This window comes from Equus quagga, chromosome 13 (assembly GCF_021613505.1).
Source record: "Equus quagga isolate Etosha38 chromosome 13, UCLA_HA_Equagga_1.0, whole genome shotgun sequence".
Lineage (NCBI taxonomy): Eukaryota > Metazoa > Chordata > Mammalia > Perissodactyla > Equidae > Equus > Equus quagga.
The window spans coordinates 100,238,184-100,252,119 of record NC_060279.1 but is presented as its reverse complement, the minus strand read 5'-3'; the positions used below and the strand labels follow the sequence as shown (position 1 = coordinate 100,252,119).

General features: G+C 38.7%; 1 protein-coding gene across 1 annotated transcript in view; it reads left to right on the top strand.

Annotated features, from left to right (window-relative positions):
- LOC124250393 (zinc finger protein 184-like) overlaps positions 1–12,774 on the top strand; it is a 59,517-nt gene extending 46,743 nt beyond the window's left edge. Inside the window, exon 10 of the mRNA XM_046682190.1 lies at positions 7,101–12,774. Within this exon, the coding sequence (XP_046538146.1) occupies positions 7,101–8,467 (1,367 nt within the window). The 3' untranslated portion in view covers positions 8,468–12,774. The remainder of the gene's footprint in view (positions 1–7,100) is intronic.
- Positions 12,775–13,936: the final 1,162 nt, after the last annotated feature.

Sequence of the window (13,936 nt, the reverse complement as noted above, 5' to 3'; positions counted from 1 at the left end):
GAGGGGATGGTTAGGGCTGTAAAGGAGTAGCACAAGGGAGTCTTGTGGTTGTGGTACGGTTGAGTGTCTTGATTGTGGTGGGGTCATGCCAGACTAGATGTGTGATATAGAATTGTATAAAAGTATATACATACACACAGGAGGTCATGGATAGCGGGTGAAGTCTAAATAAGCTAAATAACATTAATTTCTTGATTTGAATATTGTACCGTAGTTATGTAAGAGACTTTCCTTTTACATTTTACATTTCAACATCCTGTGAATCTATAATTATTTCAAAATGAAAAGTAAACAAAAGTGTCCCATTGGGGTTGATGGGTGAAATATTTGAACAAAGGGCCAAGTATTCTTTTTCTTGATCAGTGACTACAATTTGTTTATATCCAAATCTGGATTAGCTTGAACTGCGGTAGCAAAATACCATAGAGTGGGTGACTTAAACAACAGTAATTTGTTTTCTCACAGTTCTGAAGGCTGGAAATGGAGATTAGCATTTTGGGGCTCTGATGAGGGCTCTCTTGCTGACTTGCAGATGGCCCCTTTCTCACGCTGTCCTCACGTGGCAGAGGGGAAGGAGAGAGATCTTTCTCTTCCTCTTACAAGGCCACCAATCCTGTCAGGTTAGGACTCCACCCTTAGGACTTCATTTAACTTTACCTCCTAAAAGCACTGTTTCCAAATACGGTCACACTGGCACTTAGGGCTTCAATGTGCAATTTCGGACGGACACAGTTCAATCCATAGCATATAGGATCCAGGTTCTTTCCAGCTTCTATTTTGATTAGTTTATGTATTTCTTTCATTGCCTAAAAATAAATGCATTCATTTATTAACAGCCGGGCAGTCTAATCTCATGTAGGCTGACCTGGATTTAGGGGGCAGCTCCCCAAGCCTATCAATGGTAGCTATATATATTTATTTTATTTATTTATTTTTTTTGATGAGGAAGATTGGCCCTGAGCTAACATCTGTTGCCAATCTCCTGGGTTTTTTTTCTTCTCCCCAAAGCCCCAGTACATAGTTGTATATCCTAGTTGTAAGTTGGTTTAGTTCTTCTATGTGAGATGCTGCCACAGCATGGCTTGATGAGCGGTGTGTAGGTCCATGCCCAGGATCCGAACTGGTGAACCCTGGGCCACTGAAGTGGAAGCGTGTGAACTTAACCACTCAGCCACTCGCCCGGCCCCCAGTGGTAGCTGGATTGAGTGCTCAGTCTGAACCGCACTGTGCTAGACCCCAGTGGAACAATTGTAAGCGAGAGTGAGGGGTCCCAGCAGTCATGTTGTTTACATTATAATAGGAGTAAGGACAGTAAGTAACCAAATAAATAAACAGTATAGGTAGTGACAGGTATTTTTAAGAAAAAGTGAGAAGAGTAAGGGAATGGAAATTCGCGGGTGTAGACAGGTTTGTTTTAGGGTGGTCAGGGCTCTTTGAGGAGTGAAATTTGAGTGGAGACATGGGAAAAGAGCTCAGGCCGTAGGAATATCGAAAGCAGGAGCAGTCCTGATAGAACAGCAGATGCAGAGGCCTCGGGTCGGGGGACGGGAGCTTCGTGTGTTTGAGGAACAGCAGGAAGATTCCTGAAGAACAGCCAGGGTGATTAGAATGAGGAGGAGGGTTATTCTCACTAGCGCTGTGAGACCGCCAACATCTCTCCTTGGATCTTAGCCTTTTAGAAGCTGCTTTCTGTTTAATTTCTCGCCCGGGGTAGATGCACAACTCAAGAGTCAGCACATGCCTCAGGGGAAGTTCCCTGCAGTGTCGGCTTTATTCAGCCTGTTTGCTTTCGCCCAGGACCTTGGCTGTCTAGTCCTGGCTTATGTGGTTGTTCATTAGTGTCATAAAACAATTTTTACTTTAATTAACCTTTTTAGTTATTTTTAGTAGGTTAGGCTGATAGCAGCTTCTGCATGATAGCCAGAAACGGAAGTCGCCTTTCCCATCTTCTGTTAGAGTATTTCTATATTTTAGATCAAATAACATGTGAATTATGTTCTGTAACTGTGATCCTTACATGATTAACGGTGTATTAATACTAGTCATAGAGTTAAAAAGATTCAGTGCTCATACTCGTCCTTATGATTTAGTTTTGTTTTTCTTTCTTTTGAGCTCTGTCTTGCTCTTAGTTTATTTTTTGTTGCATTCCTCAAGAAAGGTTCATGGGTCCTAATGAAATCTACATGCTTGATAATTTACTTTATTCAAGTACACATGCGTACACACATTTAAGTTTTAGCATAAGAACAGAATATTGTTATCAACAGTATGTTTACTGAAAATTTTTAATATTTTTATTCAGTTGTCATCACCATCATACTATTTTAATTATTGAAGCTTTTTAGTGTGCTTTTAATAACTATTGGGGTACTACCTTTCATTACTCTTCTTTTCCAGTTTTTAAAAATTATTCTTGGTTATTTTTCTATGTGGATTTTTGAATCGACATGTCTAATTCTAGGGGAAATAAATCCTTTGGTATTTTCTATTTGGAATGCATTGTTTTTGTCCCACCACTCTGTTTGCATAATAGGCTTCTGTTGGTCCTTACAGCAAATTGCATTTCCGAAGGGCATTAAAGAAAGAAATCAATCCTTAGCCTGCATATTATTCTGGTAACAGACTAATTTTCTGATTCTAGAGAAATAAATTATGTTCTTTCTCCTCTTGTTGAGTAGAGTTCCAGTGAGATACAGAATCACAGAGCATCAATTAAAAATACAGGCCAGCCCCAGGGGCCGAGTGGTTACGTTCGCGCCCTCCGCTCTGGCGACCCGGGGTTTCGCTGGTTGGGGTCCTGGGCGCAGACTTGGCACCACTCTTCAGGCCATGCTGGGGCAGCGTCCCACATGCCACAACTAGAAGGACCCACAACTAAAAGTACACAACTATGTACCAGGGGACTTTGGGGAGAAAAAGGAAAAATAAAATCTTAAAAAAAAAAAAAATACAGGCCAGCTTATGGCCACCACTCTTATGCTTTTGGGATCTCTCAGGGAGGAGCTGCTCAGTGGTGTTTCCTCTGGAAGCTGCTTCAGCCAGAGCCGGAAGCGCTTCCTCTCGGAGGGCTCAGCGGGTTACGGCACCTGTGCCGCCGGATCCTGGTCTCTTTGGCTGTCCTGCTGAGATGTCCTCCAGCCCTTCCGTGTTATGGGGACAGCTGGTGTTACCCTCGTAAATAAGGGCTGGGCAGTCTAATCTCGTGTAGGCTGACCTGGGTTTAGGGGATCAGCTACCCGAGCTTATCAATGGCAGTTATATATTAGTGATAGAAAACCCCAAACAAAAATAGCTCCCCACTCCTTTTAAAACGTATGCTTAAAAGCCACTTACAGGGGCCAGCCCTGTGGCCGAGTGGTTAAGTTCTCAGGCTCTGCTTCAGCGGCCCAGGGTTTCGCTGGTTCAGATCCTGGGCAACCGCTCATCAGACCACGCTGAGGCGTCATCCCACATGCCACAACTAGGAGGACCCACAACTAAAAATATACAACTATGTACCGGGTGGCTTTGGGTAGAAAAAGGAAAAATAAAATCTTAACAAACAAACAAAAAAGCCAGTTACACAGATTCATGTAAAATAGTGTTGATCCTTAATTCAAAATACTGTCATGATTGAATTATTATTACATTGCATCAGGCTGCTTAAATCTCTGACCTACAGGTTTTTTCTATTCTAGGTGATAATCTTTTGACTAAAGAAAACCATTACAAATTAATTTTTGGAGGAGAGTATGGGCAAACAGAAACACTACTTTGAGTTCATTGTTAAATACTTCAGAACAAGAAAAAAGAAATAGAATATGAATGCCTTAGGGGAAAAGACACTTTACATTCTTTTTTTTTTTTGAATAGACTTCATTTTTAGAGCACTTTTAGGTTCACAGCAAAATTGAGTGGAAGGTATGGAAATTTTCCATATGCTCCCTGAGGATTGCATTCTTTTTATAAATCAGTGGGCAGTGATGTCTTTTTTTGTGTGTAGATTTTTTAAATACTTTTTAAAATCTGGTTTGTTGGTGAAAATATAGTTTACGTGCATCAAAATTCACTCTTTAGTGTCCAGTTTTAGGAATTTTAATAAAGAACTGTGAAGGGTCTGCAATTTTCCCCTACTTGCAGTTAGCCTGCCACAGTGTCATGGATGCTGGCAGAAGACACAGAGTCCTAAGCCAAAGAAAGGGTTTTATTGCTCACGGCACAGCAAGCAGCATGAGCATCAGCATGTTGGCATCGTGCCTCTTTGCCTACACATCCCGTGGGGGTGGTGCGGATGGGTCTCCATAGTCCCCTGATTGCGCGTGAGCTGCATTATTGGAGAGGAACCCTGAGCTTAGAGAACCACATGGTTCAGAATGGGCCATAAGCATGTATGACTTTAGCTCTGGGGGAGATAATACCTCTATTATACTGAGCAGTTAGCACGCCTGCCTATTTATCCAGAGAGAGACACTATCTCTACCTTCCAGGGTGGTTTGTTCTGCAAACATTCTTGAAAAGACAGCCCGGAACAAAGGTAGTCAGTGCTTCTGCTCGCAAGATGGGCAAAAATGGTGAATTGCTCTGAGTATCTAGTTGCTATTTTTGTTTTGTTTGAATACTTTCCTTTTTTTTCTTATTATCTTAGCTAGTGGTTAATATATTTCACTATTTTTTTTAAACAACCTGGGTTTTTTGTATATTAATTCTTTTTCTGTTACCTAATTAATGAAGTTCTGCTTTTATTTTAATGTATTCCCTCCTAGGTTCCTCAGTATATTTTGTTGTTCTTTTTCTAAGTGTTGAATGGGATACTCATATATTTTTTCCTTTATTTTTATTGCTGTAAGAATTTAAATGTCAATTAATTTTCTTCTAAGATCTGTAGCTAGATTTCATAGATTCGTGAAATGTGTTATTTTCAATATTCTAGAAATTCTGCAATTTAGTAGAGAGCTTTTAAAATTGGAAGTGAAAATCTCTTGGTTTTATGATTTTATTATTTCTCATTTTGTTTCATAGTGATCAGACTGTTGTTTGAGTCATTTCGACAGTTTTATACGTTTATATTGTAGTCACAGAAAAAACTTTCCTCTCTCTCCTATGCCATCGTTCCCCATCTCTTTGCTTACTTCAGTCCGCATAGAGATTTTCTTCACGCAAGTCCCCCATCTGGATCACCGTCTTTGAGCCCACATCCAACATAACTTTTATTTTTACTCTCTTGCACTCAGGTGATACCCATCCCCATTCCACATTTGGGAGTCGTTCTGCTATACTCACTATCCACCCATGCCTTTTTGCTCAGGATTTCATAAGCCTGTCAATGTTAGCATGATTGAAAAATCTTTGAGATTGTTTTCTGGGAAGTCCAAAAGTTGTTTTGGCCATGTAGGCTGGGAGAGGAGCACCCAGGGAAGATATGAAGGCACAAATGTTGTAGTAAATATAGCATTGATAAATAATGGAATAAACTCTAGTGCCGATAGGTAAGTCATGGCGTGTAGGGCAGTATAAAAGATTAGAGACAGATGTACATATTTATTAGTGGTTATGTAATTATAGGAATTAATTGTGAGTAACATCTATTGTGGATTTGGGGTTGGTTATTTAATGGTAAATGAATAGAGGTTGTTTCTGCCACTGGGGAAACTTAGGGTAAGACGCTAACAGAATAAGAAATGAGAAAGATAATAAATACGTTATCCCCACATTGGCAGTAGTGTTCTAAAGAAGAGCACCAGGTTGCTGAGAGAGACCATAAAGTGCATAGATTTAAATCGGGTCAGCTGGAGTAGCCTTTCTGAAGAAGTGATGTTTGATTCGAGACCTGAGGATGAAAAGAAGCCAACCATGCCGAGTCAGAGGATTTCTCAAAGAAGGAGCCGCCTGTGACAGTCCTGTTTGATGGGAACAGTTGTAGTGCATTTTGTGAGCTGAAAAGAGGCCTTTGTGGCATGAAGAGAGTGAGTAAATGGGAGAGGAGTTGATAAGCAGAAGCCTTATTGTCCTTGCTCAGGTAACGGTATTTTATTCTAATTGCAAAGAGAGATCATTGAAAACATTGGAGTAGAGAGACTCAAACATTGGTCAGCATCAGAATCATTTGTTGAAGAGCATAAATAAGAACAAAACAAAAACACGCCCGGGACCTAGTCCCGTAGGTTTGGATTCAGTCAGTTACAAATCCCCCTGTATGGTTTTAACAAATCTTCAGGTGACCCACACCTGAATCGGCCTCCAGTGGTGTCGCTCATTTCCCTAATCACCAGCCTCACCTCCATTCCTGGTCTCTCCTTAGATTCTCTGTGTTTCCTTTGCCTTTCTTTGAAACGTATGAAAATACAGTCTGTTCTATAATACAATTAATAATCCATGATACACATTTGCTAAAGAGTGAAATGAAACAGGGAATGATATCAGTCACTGTGGAAACTAGTTGGTTCACAGGTAATTTTCCTAGTTGAATGGAGACAAAATAGTAGAAGTAGATTTATGACATTCAGCAGGAAAGGCAAAAGCCTTCAATTTGATGCTTTATTCTTAGGAGCCCTTTCACCTCTATATTAAGAAAATTAATAATAAATGCCTGCACACAGGGTTCCTTCCCCAGAGACATATACCATCAGCCTTGCGTAGCTCCAGCTAAAGACCAGTTACACTTCGCCCTGTTCTCACTTTAATGGTAGCCTCAGTGGCTCGAGACTTTATTTTCATGTGCAATTTCTCAGCACCTGAAATCCAGCATTTCCACTTTATTTTGTGTATTTTAATATTCATGAAGTGGCCTTCAGCCATGCTGACTGCGTTTTGGGTTATCTCTTTCAATATCAATTATTATATTTGTTAGTGTTCTGCTAATAAAGTTGCATAGATTTGAGTGGTCGTCTCTAGCCCTATTTTCCTCATAAACTCTTAATTTTTGGTGTGTAATTTTGAAGAAGATAAGGGTTTTTTAGGTACTCATATGTGGTATTGTGGCAGAAATGCCTATGTTCTAGAGATGTCTAATCCATCCACTTGTAACAGGCATTATTATAGGTGCCTTTAATTTTTCTATAGAAGTTTTCTTCTGAAACAGGAAAACAGCCTGTGTTTGCTTTCTTGTTTTTTTTTTTTTTCAGATTTGGAGTCCAGATACAGGACCAATACGTTATCTCCAGAAAAGGACATTTATGAAATATATTCATTCCAATGGGAGATAATGGAAAGAATTAAAAGCTATAGCCTTCAGGACTCCATTTTCAGAAATGATTGGGAATGCAAAAGCAAGATGGAGGGGCAAAAGGAACCACAAGAGGGATATTTTGGGCAAGTGAAAATTACTTCTGAAAAAATGACCACTTACAAAAAGCATAATTTCCTTGCTGAATATCAGAGAGTTCATAATGGAGAAAAGTTATATGAATGTAAGGAATGTAGGAAGACCTTTATTCGTCGCTCAACACTTAGTCAACATCTGAGAATTCATACTGGTGAGAAACCTTATAAATGTAAGGAATGTGGGCAGGCCTTTAGACAGCGTGCACACCTTATTCGACATCACAAACTTCATACTGGTGAGAAACCCTATGAATGTAAGGAATGTGGGAAGGCCTTTACGGTGCTCCAAGAACTTACTCAACATCAGAGACTTCATACAGGTGAAAAGCCCTATGAATGTAAGGAATGTGGGAAGGCCTTTAGAGTACATCAGCAACTTGCTCGACATCAGAGAATTCACACTGGTGAGAAACCCTATGAATGTAAGGCATGTGGGAAGACCTTTAGGCAGTGTACACACCTTACTCGACATCAGAGACTTCACACTGCTGAGAAGCTCTATGAATGTAAGGAATGTGGGAAAGCCTTCGTATGTGGTCCAGACCTTAGAGTACATCAGAAAATTCATTTTGGTGAGAAACCCTATGAATGTAAGGAGTGTGGAAAGGCTTTTAGAATATGCCAACAACTTACTGTCCATCAGAGTATTCACACTGGTGAGAAACCTTATGAATGTAAGGAATGTGGGAAGACTTTTAGATTAAGGCAACAACTTGTTCGCCATCAGAGAATCCATACTCGTGAGAAACCCTATGAATGTATGGAATGTTGGAAGACCTTTAGTAGTTACTCACAACTTATTTCACATCAGAGCATTCATATTGGTGAGAGGCCTTATGAATGTGAAGAATGTGGGAAGGCCTTTAGACTGCTCTCGCAACTTACTCAACATCAGAGTATTCACACTGGTGAGAAACCTTATGAATGTAAGGAATGTAGAAAACCTTTTAGACTGCTCTCACAACTTACTCAGCACCAGAGTATTCATACTGGTGAGAAACCTTATGAATGTAAGGAATGTGGTAAGGCTTTTAGACTTTATTCATTTCTTACTCAACACCAGAGAATTCATACTGGTGAGAAACCTTACAAATGTAAGGAATGTAAGAAGGCCTTTAGACAACATTCACACCTGACTCAACATCAGAAAATTCATAATGGAATTTGATACAAGTAAGCCTTCAAATGTACATTATGTTACAGAACATCAGAAAATTCGTTTTTGAGAAAATTTGTTTCATGCTCACAACTAAGCCTAAGTTAAATATATAATTTACCTAAAAAAATATGTTGCTGTAAAAGCCTTCCATCACATTCAAACATTGTTTGTCTTCAGCAAATTCATGTGAGAGAATAATACAATGAATGTAGGAAAATCTTTAGCCTTATCTATCATTATCTCCATTTCACCTCTTTATTAACAGTATGTTGTTAGACAAGGTACTTAAACTTTTGTGCCTCATTTTGCTCACTTGTAAAATGGTGATAATAGTACCTATGTATAGTAATTATTTATTGCTATGTAATAAATTACCACAAACTTAGTAGCTTAAAGTTATACACATTTATTATCTGACACTTTCTGTGGGTCAGGAGTCTGGGTGTAACTTAGTTGAGTCCTCTGCTTCTGGGTCTCTCAAAAGGCTAAAATCAAGGTTTCAGTCAGGGCTATGTCTCATCTGAAGGCTTGACTGGGAGAGGCATCCACTTCCAACCTTAAGTGGATGTTGGCTGAATTCATTTCCTTGAGGGCTGTTGCACTGGAATCCTGTTTCTAGCTGGCTGTTGGCTGAAGGCTGATCTCATTCCTTGCCACGTGGGTCTCTTCAACGTGGCTGCTTACTTTATTAAAGCTTGCAAGCCAAGAAAGCAATAGATCTGCTAGCATCATAGAAGTTACCTTCTTGTGTAATCTAACCACTGGAGTAACATTTCATCGCCTATGCTGTCTTCTACTGGTTAAAAGCAAGTTAAACTGCCCTACACCGAAGGGAAGAGGATTACACAAGAGTATGAACACCAGGAGGCAGGGACCATTAGGGGCCAGTTCAGAGTCAGCCTGCCACATTGTGTAATAGGATTGTTGTAAGGAATAAGTAGTTAATACTTGGAAAAATAGCAGCCACATAGCATGTTTTCTGTAAATATTATCTATAATTGTTATTGTCATTAGTATTAGTGAATTCATATGAAAGGAGTATCCTATAGAAGTAATAAATGTAGAAATGCCTCCTGTCACTGCTCAGCACTTATTAAACTTAAGATAATTTATTCTGGATAAAATCTAGAGGTTATATTGAATGTGAGAAGTTCTTCATCACTTAAGTTGCATTAGAAATTTCACGTGGAAAAGAAACATTATGAATTTCATGAATGTGAGGTTGTAAAGAGTACAACTTTTGAAGTATCAAAGAGAAAAATAGGATATTATTTTCCCATAATAAATCCCGAAATATAAATGTTTTATAATCCCTATTTTCTGACCACTGTTCAAGATTAATTAGAAGCTATCAAAGAGATGGTGAAAAGGAAACTAACCACTTGGAAATTTAATATTGTGTGTGTACATGTTCATGTGTGTGTATGTGTAAAGTGCTTGTATAAAAGAAAGGAAACGTCATTCCATTTCAGTCAGTATACTTTTTGATGCTCAAATTGCCCCATCTTCAACCAGTGGGAGTTGGGTCTTCGGGTGTGACCCCAATGGTAGTCTGATAGTTTACTTGGTTATGGCTGCCCGATTTGGTCAGCTATGGAAGATGTTTGGGCCAACTCATCATTCTGAAATCTATAAATAAGGGGGAAAATAAGCATTTATTTTGCTTTTCCCATGTGAACCAAATTTCAGGACCACCAAAAGCTCATCAAATTAAAGTGTGTAGTTTTTTTTTTAATTTAAGAAATCAAACCAGTAAATACAAAAAGATTGATACGATTAGAAAAATCATCACTTTGTAGTTCCCTCATGGAATAATGGATCCAGAAAATGATCTTCAGTGGATATTAAAACTATTAGGTGAAAGATTTTATAGTGACAACTTTATAGTGGATTTATCAAGCTGACCGCCTCTGAACACTTTGGTCAATTTTAACCTCTATAAAAGTGGGACTGTCCCACAATAGGCACCTCCAGCTATAATGCAATGGGAAGTACATGCCACTGCCTATGAAGCCTTATTGCCAAAATGATGAACTGAAGGACTCAAACCTTGAAATCAAATTCTTTAAAACCAAGAATTTGGGGAATAGATGAATGAAGTTAATTTCACCACAGCCGAGCAGATCCAGAATGTGTAAAATTCTGCAAAACACACGGCCTGATTTCTTCAGCTAATGAATGGCGTGAAAAAGAAAGGGGCAACTGTTAACAGATTAAAGAAGACTTAAGAGACGCATCAACTAAACTCAGCGTGTGGGCGTTACTCGGACCTAGTTCGAACAAAATGTTAGAACATTGTGGAGACAGTGGGGGAAACGTGGACGTGCGCTCAGTGTTAGGTGACATTTAGAAATATTAATTTTGTTAGGGATGATAATATCAATGTGGTTATTAAAAAATAAAGGATCGTATGTGTTAGAGACACTTACATATTTATGAAATGATAAGCTATCCGGATTAGCATTACCATGCTCCGGCAAAGGAAAAGAAATTGGCAAACAGAGCCAGAAAGTAGATTGGCAAAATGTTGATAATTACTAAAGTGGAGTGCTTTGTTTGTGGGGGTTCATTGTTCTAATATTTGTACTTTTTTATGTATTTGAAAGTTTCAATAATAAAGTATTTAAAATCAAAATGAAATGATTGTTAATCAGATGCCTGCATATCTAAAATTGTCAGATGTCACCAAAGTTCTGTTCAGTGAGAAATTAGTGCCCTTTACTGCATTAATCCAGTAAGGAAACTTTGGGGGCCATCTTCATCTTCCTCTTCACTTAGTCGCAGCAGTCAGCACTGGACCTCTCACACAGATAAATGTGTGAAAGGAATGAATAAGCATTTATGTCAAGAAACTAGAAACAGCAAAATAAAATCAACACAAGAAGCAAAGTACAATTAAAAGGAGAAAGTAAGGGACTAGATAACGGTATACTTAACCCAATGTTAATGACTATATTTTGGCAAATCTAGTCAAGGGGAAAAAAAAGAAAGATAATACATTTAGAGCATTAATGATGATAAAAGTGACATAACTACAGATTACCAAGGAAATTTTTTGTTCATAAGTTAATACTATATGTATGTACTATAAGTATTCCAGTACGTGTAAAATTTAGAAGGATTACATTTTTTTCTATAAGAATGTTACCGCAGTTGACTGTTGTATGACCCAAATAGGCCAACAAACAAATGTGTGTGGGTATAAAGTTCCTGTTTAAGAAAAAGTCTGATAGTTGTGGCCTTAAGAAACAGATAATCCTTAAGATTTTACTAGTTAATTTTACACAGCTAAGATAATCCTGATAGAAAACTAGATGAAGATAGCTCCTAAAAAGCAAAGTGTAGACCAGCTTCATTTATGAAAAATCTATTCTTCGTATTTCTAAATAAGGTATATTTAGACTGTATTACGAAATCAGTCTTTGCTAATGGGGGTCCGTGTGTGGCCTTTCCCAGGTAGCAGGTATCTCCACACGACCTGTGGTTAACACAGCATAAGGCCGTAACCCAACAGTCTGCGCAAGTTTGTTTCATGGAATGCTAGTCCTTGATATTTGGAAAAAAGATTTCTTGGGAAAAAGAGTAAATGAAGCAAAGTATGAAAAATCTACTTTCGGGGAAATTCAAGTACACGTTATCAGCTTGTCAAAAAAAGGAAAGAAATTTTTATTTAACACAGTGTATCTCAAGCTTACTTCATCGTGGAATTCTCACTCCAGTCTCTCTTAACATCTTTAGAATGTGAACCACTTCGGTAGCTGCTACCGTACCCACAATGAATGTCTTCACAGATGTCGTTTCGGGCAGTGCGGTGAGCGAGCGCGTTGGGAAGGGCTGAGGAAGGGCGCCTTTCTTTGCAGCTCACATCATGCTCTGAAAGCAGCTCCCTGTTTTTCTATGGAGCGGAAAAGATTCCAGCCTGGTCCTTGCTAATAGATATATATAACGTGCTTAAGTGTTCTATTAAACAGTGATTAGGACATAAATGATTTTTCGTTATAATAAAAATGGAGTGTTGAATACCGTTTTGTGTATTTTCTTTAAAGAGTCGAGAATCTCACAGGTGCATGTATAGAAGTGAAGTTGTTCGCTGTAGGCTGTGTGGACTTCCAGTTTCACGTGTTGCCGGATTGTTGCCCCATCATTGCACCAATTTTGAATCCCTCCACTTATTGAGTATGAGTGTCCGTATTTCCCTGCCTCGGTTACGGGTTTCAATATTTAGTTTCCCTGATTACAAGTGAGTTGAGCATCTTTTTTTCATGTGTGTTTGTTGGCCAATCACGTTTCCCTTACAGCGCTTTGTGATTCATGCGTTTTCTCCATTTCTGTTGGTTATCTCATTGATTTTTCAGGATTCTTGAATCCAGGTTTTGGTAATTCCAGGCATTATACATTTATAAATGTTGGATTTACTTTCTCTCAAGGTGGCTTGTGTTGTAATTGTGTTATGGTGTTTATTGTCTTGCTAACATTTAAAATTTAGATGCAGTCTTTGTTTTCAACCTTACCAAATACTTGTATTCTTTTTTTTCTTTTTATTTGTTTTGTGTTTTCTGCCATTTGGTCATGGTATCTGCAAATAGAAATGTTTCCTCAATATTTATATTATTTATTTTGTTTACATTTCTTACTGCAGTAGCTGGAATTTTCAGAATAAGTTTGAGTATTTGTGGAGATAGTAGACATTTCCCTCATTTTTCCAATTTAATGGAAATCACATTTTTATTTAAACATTTAGTGTGGTGCTTATTGATTTAGAGTAAATAGTCTTTGTTGTATATAAGTAGTTTCATTCAGTCCTAGTTTACTTAATGCCTGCTCAGTTTTATCAGAGCTGTTTTATCATCCATTGGTAAACTTGTTTTTCTCCTTTAATTTCCTTATGTGATGAATTATACAGACTTCTTGACAAATTCAGGGGTTCCTGTGACCATTCTTAGGTTCACTAATTCACTACAACAACCAACAGAACTCAGGAAAGAAGTGCACCTGTGATTAGTTTTATTATAGTGAAAAGGTACAAATTAGAATCAGCTAAAGGAAGAGACACATAGGGCAAAGTGTGGGAGAGATCCACCTGCAAGCTTCCAGTCGTCCCCTCCCTTTGGAGTCATGGATGGCGTTTTCTCCTCTTGGCCATGACACGTGACAATATGCACAGGAAAGGTTGCTTAGACTTTTGGTCTCCAGAGTTTTTATTGGGGTCAGTCACATTCTGGTATTTAGTCTTCAGCGCCTTCAGAAGGTTGGAGCTCATACCTTTAGTCTCCAGTTCTTCCAGAAGTCAGAACTGATAGGGCATGGCCCCAGACCTCTAGTGTTCAAAGTCTCCAAGGAAACAAAGACACTCCTGTCAGGCAGGACATTCCAGGGGCCCATACATCACCTGCAAGTCTAAAAACATGTTGTTGCCTGTAAGTAAAATCCTGTATGTTCCGTGCTCAAATGCTTTCGTTGAGAGGATATTTAATGTGA